This window comes from Euprymna scolopes, chromosome 33 (genome assembly GCF_053919585.1).
Source record: "Euprymna scolopes isolate OS-2025 chromosome 33, ASM5391958v1, whole genome shotgun sequence".
Classification (NCBI taxonomy): Eukaryota; Metazoa; Mollusca; class Cephalopoda; order Sepiida; family Sepiolidae; genus Euprymna; species Euprymna scolopes.
In genome coordinates, this window is record NC_136514.1 from 88,736,016 (window position 1) to 88,752,387 (window position 16,372).

The following is a 16,372-nucleotide window of genomic DNA, read 5'->3' on the forward strand; positions in this document are numbered from 1 at the left end:
AGTAATCCTTTTTACCTATCTCTCAATAGCTACATCAGTACGGAATGCGATTAGAGCACTAAATGTTTTGGTTTCAATTCTAGCTAATGGCACTCAAGTCATTTTTTTTTTTTTTACTTTTGAAATCAGTACTAGATATTAGGTACAATATAATATTCAATAGAGAATTGACTCTGTAATAATAAATACGAAATCTGTATGGATTAAAATGTATTTAAGCGTATTTTATGGCTCTACGAGATTTGCACCCCCCTCCCTCATCAGATGTCTTTGAGTCAGATCGAGATAATGGATGTATAGCGAGTTACTGCAACTACTATAAAAAGTGTTTCGCATGTGGCGCGAACACACAGACACAAAACTTAGAAAGATAAGAATAAGCATGATTATCACCCTTTTTGATTGGAAAAGCATGCTCATTTCCTTTTGACCTTTCTCTTCCGTTTCTCCTTTCTTTATTCCTCTTTTTGATGCTGACACGCAACTGAGATGACGCGTTTTTTTTTTTGCTTCAGTCATCCTCCACAGATGCGCGCAAAAGAACAATTTCCCGCTTGGCAATCCACTTCCTTCCACCCCAGCTAGTTTATCATAAATTTGCTACGACCTCAAGGCTAAGCAAATCATAGAACTATTTTTCAGAGACATGAAAAGGAGGAGAGGAGGGTTATCACATGACCCCAAAAAATACAGAAATGCATACTTTTAAGAAGGGGAAATCTCTTAAGTTTAAAATGGTAAATGGGTAATTTTGCGTTCAAAAAGACCGGATAAGAACGAAAACTTAAATTTCTAAGACCAAAAAAATCCAACCTGGATCATACTTTGGGGCCCATGGCGCAGTGGATAAAGGTATTGAGTCTCTACAGTTCCAGGTGAACATCGTCTGAAGAAAGCGGTTTCAGTCCTACCCAAAGTCAGCCAGATGATTACTTGGCCAAAACGTGGTGAGACGACAACTATGCAAGGCAGTAATTACTGAGGATTTTTTTCTTCTATATTGTCAATAAATTTGAGAAAGACAAACTTTTTTTTAAAGCAAACCTGGTTATAAAAATATTGCTTGCATTATGGAGAAAAAATTTTTTTTTTTATTTTAATTGTCAATATATTTGAGAAAAAAAATTTTTTTTTTTTAATTGTCAATATATTTGAGAAAAAATTTTTTTTATTTATTTTAATTATCAATATATTTGAGAAAAAAATTTTTTTTTTTTTAATTATCAATATATTTGAGAAAAAATATTTGGAAAAAAAACTAATCTGGTTATAAAAAAAAAAGTTATTCGTTGTAATTTTTTTTTTTTTTACTGTTTTTTTTTTACTGTTTTTTTTTTACTGTTTTTTTTTTTTTTCTATACTGTACAATCGCCAGAAAATTAAAGAAAAAACAAAAAACTCCTAGGCAACGTTGGGCAGGCACAAATAGTCTAAAGTTCAATGTGTACATTCAATTTAATCCTTTAATGATGAAACTATTTCAAACTAAAGCCTGACAGACCGACAAAAATGTTTCAAAACAAATCTTGATAGACTGACAAAAATGTTTCAAGCCAAATCCTGGCAGATTGACAAAAATGTTGTTTCAAACCAAATTCTGACTGACCAGCAAACATGTTGTTTCAAACCAAATTCTGACAGACCGACAAAAATGTTGTTTCAAACCAAATTCTGACAGACCGACAGACGGGCAAAAATTCTTCTTCTTTTTCTTCTTCTTCTCTCCCCCCCCTCCCCCCAAAAAATTATGGTGTGACGGTCTGCCTGATCGATTGACAGACTGATGGACAAAACGTCTCGTATACCGTTGCAGGGGCGTTTCTCAAACGTAGAAAATAATTCTTTTTTTTTTTTTTTCTTTGTTGCAGATGCACGTTCCGACTGAGCACTTCAATAAAATTCCTGTCTACACCCTGAGTCCTTCGCCTCCTGTCACCCCCCACGACAACGAGGAAGTGCTGAGTATATTTTCCAGGTAAAATTTCAAGTCTTTACACAATTCTTGTTTTGCTTTATAATTAGTCTCCGACCGATGTCGAACACAGTGTTACTCCCACCATTACCCTCTCCGTCTCTTTATGTTCAACATAATAGATTATGCTAGGCATTCACAATGGTGTTTGTCTTGTGTGTCTCTGATTGTATACTAGTAAATTATCTGTATTTTCCTGTTTTTAAAAAAAGGAAAATAAGAAATAATTGTCTTCTTTCAAAACATGCTAGGTACAACTTGGGAAATTCCATGGTGTCAAGACATTGTTAGGTATAATATGGTTAGTAGTAGTAGTATCGTATGGGTTAGACCTCTATCATTCAAACACTACCGTTTGAATATGTTGTAAAGTGTCAGTTTTAGTCATTTAATCTTCACCGCTCACTCATTTTTTCGACCAAATTTCAAACAATTATTACAGCTTATAAATCACCTTCTCAGCTATGTTGTAAAAAAAAAATTTTCAATTTTCGTTCAGTAAAACAAAAGTTATGATGAATTTACTGGTGCTCAAAATCGTTAAAAAAAAAAAAAACCTAAGGAGGTGATCAACATTTTTTATGACTGGTTTCCATAACAACCATGTCGCTTCAGCATCGGCGACTACTGTTGCTATCAATTCACTGCTCTCGCAAAAAGAGGAGTAACAAGTGAAATAGAAAGCATGAAAGGGAGATAATTGGGGGGATTTTATTGAAAGCAGACGAGTGTCGTACATTGTTATTACGTATGTGTATGTTATGTTTATGCCAGCAAAAAAATAAGACTGAAATTAAACAAAGAACAAGTGAATTTATTGGAAGCCTGGAAAAATGATGGATTACAATAAGCCATTAGCATGGATACCCAGTGTTGCCTGGATGAACATGAAGTTCGGTTTGGACACAACTATTATACTAAGGATATTGAGCAATCCCCACAAAAGAGAAGTAAGGCCTTGATAAGTGGTTACTCCTAGAGATGAACGTTACTGACCGTTTTGCATGTTGTGTCCGGGTGCATTTCACATTGAACATCAATAAAACAAAGAGTGTGGGGTATTCATAATTGGGACTTGGTGGGCAAGTCAGACATAGACTGAAGTTTATTTATACCAAATGTGGTTGGATCGCAGAAATGACTGTGAATTTTATCAACAAAACCATGGCTGGCATACTTTTTATATGGGTAGAATGTACCTGTGTGCCTTCATTTATGTGTATATATAACCTCTCACACCCAATTTAAAAAATGAAATCGTCCGATCGCCAAAGATGACAAAAACTGTTGGTCATTCATAACTGAAATTTGGTGGACAATTCGGACGTAGGTTGAAGTTTATTTGCGATAAATATGGTTGGATTGCAGAAATAAGTGTGAATTTTTTAACAATTCCATGAGTTGGATTTGTTTGGGGGAGATAACTCTGTATAAATCGGAGGTACAAATGACAAAATCAGCAAATTTAGATTTCGAACAACTTTGACGAATTCATCTCTTGTAATGGTATCGATTCCTTCTTTAATGTGAACTTTGATTTTGTAGATTTTGTCAACAACTTCCACTTGATTGGCCACATAAATTTAACTGGTGACGTCAGGTCAAACACAACTGTCTAATACAGTGACTCTCAAAACTTTTTTTTTTCGACAGATATCCTGCTTAAAATTAAATGGTAAAAAACAAAAACTGTTGGAAATTCACGGCTAAAACTTTGTGGACAAGTCAGGAAGAAACTGAATTTTGTTTGTAACAAATATGGTTGGATTGCAGAAAGGATTGTGAATTTTTATTAACGATTCCACAAGTTGTATCTTTTTTTTTATTTTTGTCGAGAAAAGGGGGGGAGGCTCCATTATTTTTGTTCTTTGTCTCTGACGTCTAATTAATGTCTTTTTCTCTTCTTCAGTGTCTATTTGGTTCCGTTTCGCTATCTGTGAGTTCTTCGTTTGAAGCCTGTTTCATATACCTGCTTTTTTATCTAAACATGTGCCGAATGTTCCCTTGTTTGATTGGGTTTCTATTCAAGTTCCTATGCCTTGTTGCCTATCCTACTTTCTCATCCGTTCTCTCATGTGTACATATATATGTACACACAAAATATGAAGATGCAATACAGGAAATATTATAAAATGAAATGCCGGCGAAACAGGATATATAAAAAAAGACAAAAGGAAAAACAATTAAACACTGGAAGAAATCCTCAAACAAGAGATTTACCGGTTTTGTTGGCATGGAGACGTTCATTGATCCGAATGAAACAAATCACTTTATATATATAAAATAAAAATTACAATTAAATTTACCAAAATGATCCAAGATGGTAACATCAAAGTATATTATAAATATTAAAGAATTAATATTTATAAAGTTATCTCAGCCAGATGTAAAACCTCGATAAAACCAAATAGGAGATAGAGCTTATAATACGAGCAAAAAGTTAATAAAACATGTTAAAAAACACATTGAAATGAGTTAAAAACATATTTAATCTGAAAAGGAAACACTAGATAAGTGGATAGTCCTTAATCCGCGGAGTTTCGAAGAAATACTTTCCTTCTCATCAGAGGGTAGGAATTAGCAAAATGCAGGATCGGATTTTGCATGCAAAAGTATTTGATGAAACAACAAGTAAGTCAAAAATCTTACTTGAAAACAAAAAAAGTGAAGCAGGGGGAATATAGTGAAGAAAAAAGTGATTATGTAGGGGACTGGGATATATAAATACCCCAATCCTGTTACAAAAGAATAATGAAATGAATGGGAATTGAAGGAAACAAAGACTCAATTAATGGATAAGATAAATGTCGTTTATTTGCTGTTGAAAGAATGAACGTTTTAGTTATAACATGTCCGCACGTATGTAACCCATGTTCGTTACAGGACTGGTGTTGTAGCAAGAATAGGAAATGTGTTTTCATCTCAAGTTCGGGTCACTATTGTTTGTTCGCGCGTGGGAAGAGAAATAAATGTGGTAAGAAAATTGAGAATGGTAGTCCAGCGTGTAGACAAAGAAGAGGATATTAGAGTTGTCATCAGTTAGTAGTCAGCTACGCGAAGGTGTTCTTAGTGGCCAGTAGTAGATGGAGAGAGAAAGAGTGAGAATGTATACATACAGCCTTTAGCTCGTGCCCCATACATAGTAAGAAGTGGGTGTGAGGTACACGTGCGCGCGCGCCGAAACGGCGGCGGCTTGTTAGCCCAACCTCTCTCGTTGAGAGTTGGTCCTAAAGAGAGTTAGAAACAGTTTGTCTCCATGTTTTATACTCGCTTCCAGAGTGTATCTTGCGCATGTGTATTTCCTTAGAAAGCGGAAGTGACGTCGTCCATGTGCGTGTTCGCGTGTGTGTATATATACGTGAATGTGAGTGTATGTACGCGAACGTGAATAAGTGTACATGTGTGGACGTGGGCGCGTATGTTTGTGTGCGCGTATGTCATATACAACTTGAAATATGAATGTGTGTTTTGTGTGAGACTTGAAAAAGGCTCGTACAATTACACATGAATGGATAGTCTGGTGGAAGATAAATAATCCAGAATCCAAATATATAACTTCAAGAAAGTTGATTGAAGCCACACACACACATATGTATATAAGATTTGTGGTTAGCTTCTTTTTTTTTTTTTTTTTTTTTTTTTTTTTTTTACCGATATTAACAACTTCGAAACGCTGTTTTTACTTTTTTCCACTCTGATTGTTATTCATATATGAATAGATCACGCTTATTTTTTATGGGACGTATTTATTTATTTTTTTATTTATGCACATAAAAGTATACTTGTGTCCATAGGTATACTTTTATGCACATAAATAAATTAAAAAAAAAATATATATATATATATATATATGTTATAAACATGATTATATTTTCATAACTTGTTTTACATGGAGGTCACCACTTATCAAGGCCCGGAAGCCACTTGGGGATAAGGGTTATTGCATTTATAGTAATCAATGGGATAATATTGTAGTAATCATTAGTAATGATAAAGTGTCTTACTTAAGGGGGGGGGGCGGTTTATCAGGAATTTGTTTATGTTGGACTTGAAGACATCCAAGTTGTAGTCAGGTGGGAAACAGGCAAACGGAAGAGAATTCCACAGGTGTGCACTTCTAAGAAAGAAGCTTTGTTCATGGAATCTACATTTTGATTTAAGCACATATAAAGAATGGGGAAAATTATTGACAGTGGTTTCAGCTAGATGGGTGTTTTTTTTGTGAAAGATTGGCGAGGGAGGACCAGAGATTGGAGCTCGGACGATCACTTGCCATGGAAATAACGATAAACAAAGACAGGCTCGCAATGTATCTTCTGTGGGAGAGAGGTTGCAGGGAAGAGAAAAGGGCATCCCCCACTAAGCCAAGGTTTAGGGTTAGGGGTTTGGAAGAGATGCAACTTTCATTGAGGTCACTGCTGCTTTCTGCAATCTGAGTCAACACGATACACATTTGGATCATTCGGATTACTGTTCTCATCTTGCTTTGGCCAATGTAACCTTCGACCTTCAGGTCTATTTTGTCGTGTTCAGAAATCCGCAAGGAATTTCAAACGCAACTTTTTATTTAATCTATGGGAGTAGCATGCTCTCGTTCCGTCAGTCATGGGCAGGTAAAAATCTTAAATATTTTGCCATTATATTCTTAGTATCATCTGCACTGAGAATTCTAGCTCTACTTATACCTTGAGCACTGTTGAAGTTAATACTGAAAATTGATACATAAAATACACTACTCGTATCTCCTTATAACATTTTATATATTATCAGTTTTTGATGTTCTGAACAAGATGGGATTCATTTGGCTCTAAGCCGACCTTGTAGAAATTGATGGAACAGCAAGCACAAACAAGCAAACAGATACTGTATTTATAATCAATAAAACATGTTCCAGAAATGCAACAATTAAAAAAAAAACTATTTTGTCTTAAAATGACCCAAGATTAGTTGATGGGGCATAATATATATGCCAGGGCATTTCAAAGCCTAATACTTCTCATCAGAAGAATAGAGAAGGTGCTAGGTAGCATGGAGGAGATGTGGCATCTAGCGTAGGGTTTATTAGGGACAAAAAAAAGATTAAACTATTTTGTCTTTAAATGACCCAAGAGTAGTTGATGGCCATAACATATATATATATATATATAATAGGACAAGAAGAGTATGAAATGAAGACACAAAACTATATATAGTTAGATATAGAATGGATCATTTATTGAATGGAATACAAGCAAAATTTGGGGTATAGAAGGGGCTCTTCATGCCAAGGCATTTCGAAGCCTAATGCTTCTCATCAAAAGAGTAGAGAAGGTGCTAGGTAGCATGGAGGAGATGCGGCGTCTAGCATAGGGTTCATTGGGGACGAAAAAGATTAAGAGGAATTATAGAATGTTGGGGGAAGCTTTATTGAATTCTAAATAAATAAAGGATAAACTTGTTATATATAGTATGATATATAAGATTGTATATGGTCTTTAACATAGTGTTGAGTTTAAGGGTTAAATTGGGGGTATATTGTGGCTGCGTGGTAATTTATTTTAACAGTTTGTGAGGTGTTTATAATGCCCTGGCATAAAGAGTTCCTTCTATCCCCCAAATTTTGCCTGTATTCCATTATTCAATAAATGTCCATTCTATATCTACCAATATATAGTTTTGTGTCTTCATTTCATACTCTTGTTATCCTATTGTATAAGCTCCAATAATAATTGTTGAGCTTGGCATTATCCAGATAAGTTTCCTCTTGTGGATTTGAACTCTCTCTTTTCCTCTTACGCATTAAGCTATATATATATATATATATATATATATATATATATATATTTAGACAAATATTATTGAATAGCACGGAGTTATTCTGTTTTATAATTTTCCTTTTTATCTTCTCCAATGTCCGAATAGTCCTTTTTGTGTTCTTCTCGAAATTGTATATGTTGGATCCAATTTCGAGAAGAACACAAAAAGGACTATTCGGAGATTGGAGAAGATAAAAAAGAAAATTGTAAAACAGAATAACTCTGTGCTATTCAATAATATTTGTCTAAATGAGAAAATTCTGCTTAGATATACACAATATATATATATATATATATATATATATATATATATATATATATTGTGTATATTTAAGCAGAATTTTCTCATTTAGACAAATATTATTGAATTTTACCTCCTATTCCCTTTACCTCACCCTTTTTTTTTTTTTTTAACCAAGTAAGATCTGTGACTTACTTGTAGTTTCATTAAATACTTTTATATGCAAAATCCGATCCCGCATTTTGCTAATTCCTGCCCTCTGATGAGAAGGAGAGTATTTCTTCGAAACTCCGCGGATTAAGGACTATCCACTTATCTTGTGCTTCCTTTTTTAAAATTAAATATGTTTTTAACTCTTTTTCAAGATGTCTTTTAACATGTTTTATTAATCATTTGTTCATATTATAAGCTCTATTTCCTTTTCGGTTTTATTGAGCTTTTACATCTGGTTGAGATTACTTCACTTGTAAATATTAACTCTTTAATATTTATACATTTTAAGTTTACCATTTTGATTACCTTGGTAAACTTATTGTAATTTTTATATATACATACATATATATATATATATACATACATACATATATATATATAATGTGTGTGTGTATGCATGTGAAACGGTCTCAGGTTTTGGTCTACAGATTTGAAACTTGTCATTTGAGCAAGGCCTCATTATCTCCTCAGTGTGGCTAGTCTCAAGAGATGTAGCCTTCATGGAAAGCTAATTACTATAATACCTATGGGCCCTAATAACACATTAGCAATGTGTAAACTCGTGAATGTCGGCGCTTGTATATGTGTGTGTTTGGCTTGATAATGAATGATGCAGTATTAATGCGAAAATGATAAAAATGTCCAGCAAAAGGGGAAAATTTTTAATAAATTAAATCTAAATAAATTAATAAACTTTTTTAATAAATTTTTTAATTAAATAAATTAATAAACTTTTAATAAATGATGCAGTATTCATGCGAAAATGATAAAAATGTCCAGCAAAAGGGGAAAATTTTTAATAAATTAAATTTAAATAAATTAATAAACTTTTTTAATAAAATTATTCAATAAAAATTTAAATAAATTAAACTTTTTTAATAAATTTTTAAATTAAATTAATAAACTTTTTAAATTAAAATTTTTTTTTTCAAAGTTTTTAAATTTTTAAATTAAATAAATTAATACATTTTTTTATTTTCAAAGTTTGTAAATTTAATAAATTAATACATTTTTTTTTTTAGATATAAATTAAATAAATTAATAAACTTTTAATAAATGATGCAGTATTCATGCACAAATGACAAAAATGTCCAGCAAAAAGGGAGGTGTTGATTGTTTTGGGATTACGATTGATGCCTGTGTTTGAGCGTTACGTAATAAAATTGAACTCATCGAATGAGCGTTACGTAATAAAATTGAACTCACCAAATGAGCATTACATAATAAAATTGAACTAACCTAATGAGCGTTACGTAATAAAATTGAACTAACCTAATGAGCGTTACATAATAAAATTGAACTCACCAAATGAGCATTACGTTATAAATTTGAACTCACCAAATGAGCATTATGTAATAAAATTGAACTCACGAAATGAGTGTTATGTAATAAAATTGGACTCACCAAATGAGCGTTACGTAATAAAATTTAACTCACCAAATGAGCGTTACGTAATAAAATTGAACTCCCCCAAATGAGCATTACGTAATAAAATTGAACTCCCCAAATGAGCGTTACGTAATAAAATTGAACTCACCTAATGAGTGTTACGTAATAAAATTGAACTCACCTAATAAGTGTTACGTAATAAAATTGAACTCACCTAATAAGCGTTATGTAATAAAATTGAACTCCCCAAATGAGCGTTACATAATAAACTTGAACTCACTAAATGAGCATTACGTAATAAAATTGAACTCCCTAAATGAGCGTTACGTAATAAAATTGAACTCACCTAATGAGTGTTACGTAATAAAATTGAACTCACCTAATAAGTGTTACGTAATAAAATTGAACTCACCTAATAAGCGTTACGTAATAAAATTGAACTCCCCAAATGAGCGTTACATAATAAACTTGAACTCACTAAATGAGCGTTACGTAATAAAATTGAACTCACCCAATGAGCGTTACGTAATTGAACTCACCTAATGAGTGTTACGTAATAAAATTGAACTCACCTAATGAGTGTTACGTAATAAAATTGAACTCACCTAATGAGTGTTACGTAATAAAATTGAACTCACCTAATGAGTGTTACGTAATAAAATTGAACTCACCTAATAAGCGTTACATACTAAAATTAAACTCACTGAATAACATATGAGTGTTGGAATCAAAACAAATAGGGCTATCACACTGTGTGTGTGCATTTTAAAAAAAAATTTTTTTTGTTTTTATTTTTGTTATTATTGCTGTCCTGCATTTAAAAAATATCAAACACTGTTTCTTTTTTCTTGGGGGAGTTTGGTATTTTTTGCCCATATTAAAATCGATTATAACTTTTTTCTTCTTTTTTTGTTTGATTTTTTTTTTTTTTTGATGCCAAAAAAAAAAAGTTTTTCTTTATTTTGTATGTAACATACTAATGACTAACACGTCCGACTCCAATTGTATGGCCAAACGTCTCGTTGCACAACTCCCCACTTTGGATGCCCCTATTAATCTAACCCTCATTAGCAGTAGCCTCTTACATCCAAGTAACTGTGTGTCTTGTTGTGAATGAATATAAATAAAAACTAATTTCTCAAAACTGCATGGAGTTGGGGGCGCACAGGGTGTTTTTTTTTTTACACAGTGATCACCACTTATCAAGGCCCGGAAGCCACTCAGGGATAAGGGTTATTGCAAGTACATTACGTTAGTGAGGAGATTTGCTGAAATGTTTACTTAAGGGGGCGGTTCATTAGGAATTTGTTAACATTGGACTTGAAGACATCCAAGTTGTAGACCGGAGGGAAGCAGGCAGACGGAACAGAGTTCCACAGGCGTGCAGTTCTAAGAAAGAAGCTTTGTTCATGGAATCTGCGTTTTGATTTAGGCACAGATATAAAGTGGGGGAAATTTTGGCAAATTCAAAAAGCATAAAGGTTTTCAAGATGGACTGTTCTATGCTTCAACAATTCTAAGTACGAAAAAAAAAACAGTGAAAACCAAATCACTAATAAGCTGCATTAGATCTCATCTAGGGGAAGGCAAACATTCTGAGCATAGCAGATATGTCTGGCAAATGATGTCAAGTGGAAGTCGTAGAGTTAACATTTCGTGCAAGCGTTACGACGACGATGACCTAATTTGCTCGGTGGGGGAGCAATTAAATACCCTGGCCCACGGCCAGTGCTTTCTAGAAAGCGATGTAACGTTTTGTCAATGTCGGCTTACCGTCGTCATTTCAGACGGTTGCTTTCATTTCGAGACGAACCACTCCCCTAATAAACGGGGGAGCCGCTTTCCCCAAAGTTAGGTAAAAACAAACAAACCGGGTTATTGACCTCATTAAAAACTGTGCCGCAGAAAATGTTCATTGCTGAATAGCTATTGCTTAGGTCATCGTCGTCGTAACGCTTGCACGAAATGTTAACTCTACGACTTCCACTTGACGTCATTTACTGTCAATTTTCGGGTCACTGATTTTCGCCAGATCGATATCATTTTAAACTTCCAACCTTCGCCCGACAAATATCGAAAAAGCGTTAATTCCTTCACCCTGAAATCAGTAGTTTTCTACAGGGGAGGGGTCAGCAAAAACCATCCTCTCATGATGAGTTCACTTCTATGCATGCGTCATACGACGTCGTAACCTGATTTACTTTAAATATTTGAAAAAGCGACACAATTTCGACGATGTCGTCTTAGCTTAGTTGCTTATCTAAACGTTTCGGGTTCGAATCGTGGTGTGAGATGTCTTCTTTTTTTTTTTTTCGATTTTTTAAATTTTAATATTGAAGCAGCGTTATTTAAGCCATTTTTCACATGTTTTTCAGATTTTTTTAACATTCGTTTTTCTCTTTTTTTTACTTTACTTATTCTTAGGTTTTCATTAACACCCCCACCCACCCGGGCAATGCCGGGTACCCCCCGGGGTTATTTAAGCCATTTTTCACGTTTTTTTTTGTTTTTTTTTTTTTCAGATTTTTTAAAGGAGTTTTAACGTTTGTTTTTCTGTTTTCTTTTCCGCATTTTCTTTTTTTGTTTTTCCCCATTTTTACATTTAACATCGTTCGTTTGCCTTACGTTAGTTTTTTTCGATATATTTACTTTGCTTATTCTTATGTTTTGATTAACACCCCGCCCGAGTACACACACCTCTAAACACTCGGACAACGCCTAGTCTAATATATAAAAGACATAATGGGTGCACGCGCGTTTGTGTATGTCCACGAAAGACTTTTTGCATCAAGGTTCTTACGTCATTCAGATTCCGGGAGAAGTTTTCTTGTACTTTCTAGATTGTAATATATCAGATTCACAAATGGACATTGTCTCTATCTTCTTTTTGATTGAGTTTTAAAAATTCCCGACAACCCGTCATTTCAGTTGTTTATCTTTATCATATAAATAAAACAAAACTATTTGAACGCAAATGCCTCGCCCTCAAGCCAGGTAGTATCTGTTCTGTAATTGGTCTTTGGTCAATGTAGGGAGAAACTGTAAGAGTAGTGGTTGATGGACAGAAATCAGAAGCTCTTAGTATTAATGCTGGAGTCCCTCAGGGGTCCATCCTGGGCCCTATTCTCTTCCTGATCTATATCAATGATCTTCCAAATCACATCCTTACATCATTTATGCTAATGACACTACTATCTATGGAAGCACATCTAAGACCGTAAACGACCAAGTTCTCTCTGATTCTCTCTCCTCTGATCTTGAGCAAGTAGTACAATGGGGAAAGAGGTAGCTTGTTACTTTTAATGCATCTAAGACCAAGCTTTTATCTTTACATCATTAACACTCTGATCCCCATCTGGAATCAATTGAAATGAATGGCTCTCATCTTGAGGAGGCCTCATGTTTTGACAAGCTTCTGGGCTTGACCTTTACTCCTGATCTTAAATGGAACACATACATTAAATCCATTGCAAAGGCCGCTGGAAAAATGGTGGGATCCTTCTATCGATCCAGTAGATATCTCACTGCTGATGCAATTCTCTATCTATATAAGAGCCAGGTACGTCCAAGAATGGAGTACTGTTGCCACATCTGGGCAGGAGCTGCTAGAAAGGACTTATCCTGCCTTGATAGAGTTCAAAATAGACTTCGTAGCCTTGTGGGGGATGTCCTTTTCTCTTCCCTGCAACCTCTTTCTCACAGAAGAGATGTTGCGAGTTTGTCTCTGCTTTATCGTTATTTTCATGGCAGGCGCTTGGCTGAGCTCTATTCTATAGTCCCCTCTCACCAAACTTTCACAAGAAACACCCGTCTAGCAGAAAACACTATCACTAGTTTCCCCCCACTCTGTATCCGTGCCTAAACCTAAACGTAGATTCCATGAACAAAGCTTGTTTCTTAGAACTGCACGCCTATGGAATTGTCTTCCGTTTTCCTGCTTTCCAGCTGACTACAATATGGTTGTCTTCAAGTCTAACGTAAACAAGTTTTTGATGAGCCGTTCCATATAAGTTAAATTTACCGAATCTCCATTACTAACGGTTACTTTATTGTCCAATTTCTACTGTACACTCTTTAACCCTTATCCTCGGGTGGCCTCTTGGCCTTGATAAGTGATGATGCCTATGTAAAAAAAACCAAAAAACCTTCATACTGAGACAATTACTATTTATTTGAATACTGCCAGAGTGCCCCCTTTTTGGGAGGAGTTCTTACCCCCCACCCCCACCCAATTAAAAATGACCTTCAAAGAAACGCCATTTCTGAAAGTCATCTTTTTGATTGACTATATTAAATTTGAATGCTTTACGCTTCCTGTCGCATCATGGTGTAGAGGTAAGACGCCAGATTTTCTTTCACTTTTTTTTCCACCTTCGCGTCACAGGTTCAAGGCTGCCTGTCTACCACCACATTTTTTTTTTTTTTTTTTTTACACCTCCAAAACACCAGGCACCCAGGTTAGGTTATCATGAAAGAGCAGATACTCAAGGATACACGAGAAAAAAAAAGAGTGATTTTTAACTCGAGGATAAAGCTTTCTTTTACTTGGGGAGGTCACTACTTATCAAGGCCTGGAAGCCACTCAAGGATAAGGGTTAATGAGTGCAAGATGGTAGTGAAGTAATCGTTAATGATATAAATTGGATGGAATCTGATTATTTATGAGAATGACACCATGTTGTATTTAGCCGGGAAGCATGCCAGTGGAACAGTGTTCCAAAGGCGGGCAGTTCTGAGAAAGAAGCTTTGTTCATGGAATCTGCGTTTACATTTAGGCAAAGATAGAGAGTGGGGAATATCATATATAGTGATTTTAGCCAGTCGAATGTTTTTTTGTTTTTTTTTTGCGAAGGTTTAGCAAGACGGAGAGGGACAATAGATTGGAGTTCAGACGAGCACTTACCATGAAAATAGCGATAGAGCAGAGACAGGCTTGCAACGTCTCTTCTATGGGAAAGAGGTTGCAGGGAAGAGAAAAGGGCATCACTTACTAAGTTTCAAAGTCAGTTTTGAACTCTGTCAAGGCAAGATAGGCGTGCTGAGCAGCTCCTGCTTAGATGTGACAACAGTTTTACTCCATTGTAGGGCGCACCTGGCTCTTATACAGATAGATGGTCGTATCGACAGTAAGATGCTTACTTGAGCGGTATAATGATCCAACCATCTTTCCAGCAACCTTGGCAACAGATTTGATGTATGTGTTCCATTTCAGAAAAAAAATTTGAAAAATGGTTGAATCACTTTCCCACTTCATTAGGTATTTCACTGCCGGTGCAATCCTCTGTCTGCATAAGAGCTACGTACGTCCTAAAATGGAATAATGTTGCCACATCTGGCCAAGATTTGCTCGGCACACCCTATCCAGCCTTGATAGTTCAAAAACGGCTTCAAATCCAAGTAGGTGATGCCCTTTTCTCTTCTCTGCAACTTCTCTCCCACTGAAGAGACATTGCAAGTCTGTCTTTGCTTTATTATTTTCATGGCAAGTGCTCGACTGAACTCCAATCTATAGTCTCCCCCCCCCTTGCTAAACTTTCACAAAAAAAAAACACTCGACTAGCTACAATCGCTATATACAATTTCTCCTACTCTCTAACTGTGCCTAAATCTAAATGCAGATTTGATGAACAAAGCTTCTTCCCAAAACTGCTCATCTGTGGAACACTGTTCCGCTGGCCTGCTTCCTGGTTGAATACAACATGGTAACCTGCAAATCCAATGTAAACAAGTTCTTGTTGAGCCGTCCCCATAAATAATCAAATTCTACCCAATTTACATGATTAATGATTACTACACTATCACCTTACATTCATTAACACTTATCCTCGAGTGGCATTCGGGCCTTGATAAGTAGCCTTCAAATCTTGTTGAGCCGTCCCCCATAAATAATCAAATTCTACCCAATTTACACGATTAATGATTACTATACTACCACTTTACATTCATTAACCCGTATCCTCAAGTGGCCTTCAAGCCTTGATAAGTAGCCTTCAAATCTTGTTGAGCCGTCCCCCATAAATAATCAAATTCTACCCAATTTACACGATTAATGATTGCTATACTACCACTTTACATTCATTAACCCGGATCCTCAAGTGGCCTTCAAGCCTTGATAAGTAAGAATAAAAAAGTTTATTAGAAAGAACAACCAATAACTTCTTCATTTGTCTCCGTGTATTCAATTTTTAATTTAATTTTTTACTCTCTACTTCCAGTGCTGGATCAGTTCCTTCTTTATTGTCACCAAAGAAAACCGTGACAAAGTCTAAATCCCCGAAACGTCGGCCTTTGCAACGCTCGAAAACTATCTCGGAGAAGCCGTCTGAGTTGAAGGTGAAGGAGTCAAAGGGCCCCCTGATGAACATCTGCTGTGACTGCAAGAGCATGGTGTGCGAGGTCATCCAGGCAAGCAGGCTGTCCATCTCGCTGACCAGTCAGACAAAGGAGACAGAAACACCAAAATCCAAAAACAGGTCTTCAAAAGTGACCTTTAAAACCAATTCAATGGACGAATCATAAAAAAAAAAAGAGAAAAAGAAAGATACGCGAGTGAACAAAACATGATTGACTTAAATTATCTGTGATGTTTGGGGGATTTGGTGCTTCTTTCTGTAAGGCTTGCCCACCCCACACCCTTTGAAAAGGGGAAATAACCTTGTCTTCTTAAACCGCCTATGATGTAGTAACTGAGGCAGTCTTCACGCCATCATAATAATTGCTAAATAGTCGTCAGTTGTTTATAATAATCAAAATTTGCGACTT

The 16,372-nt window shown here is 35.3% G+C and overlaps 1 protein-coding gene across 18 annotated transcripts in view; it reads left to right on the forward strand.

Annotated features, from left to right (window-relative positions):
• LOC145258337 (protein spire homolog 1-like) overlaps nt 1-16,146 on the forward strand; it is a 559,588-nt gene extending 543,442 nt beyond the window's left edge. For 10 of the 18 annotated variants that reach the window (XM_080116505.1, XM_080116507.1, XM_080116509.1 and 7 more), the window contains 2 exons: nt 1,869-1,975; nt 15,826-16,146. In XM_080116505.1, the coding sequence (XP_079972631.1) occupies nt 1,869-1,975; nt 15,826-16,129 (411 nt within the window). In that variant the 3' untranslated portion in view covers nt 16,130-16,146. Of the gene's footprint in view, nt 1-1,868; nt 1,976-3,881; nt 3,909-15,825 lie in introns of all 18 variants that reach the window. The other 8 variants (XM_080116504.1, XM_080116506.1, XM_080116511.1 and 5 more) reach the window with 1 other exon arrangement.
• The last annotated feature ends 226 nt before the right edge of the window (nt 16,147-16,372 follow it).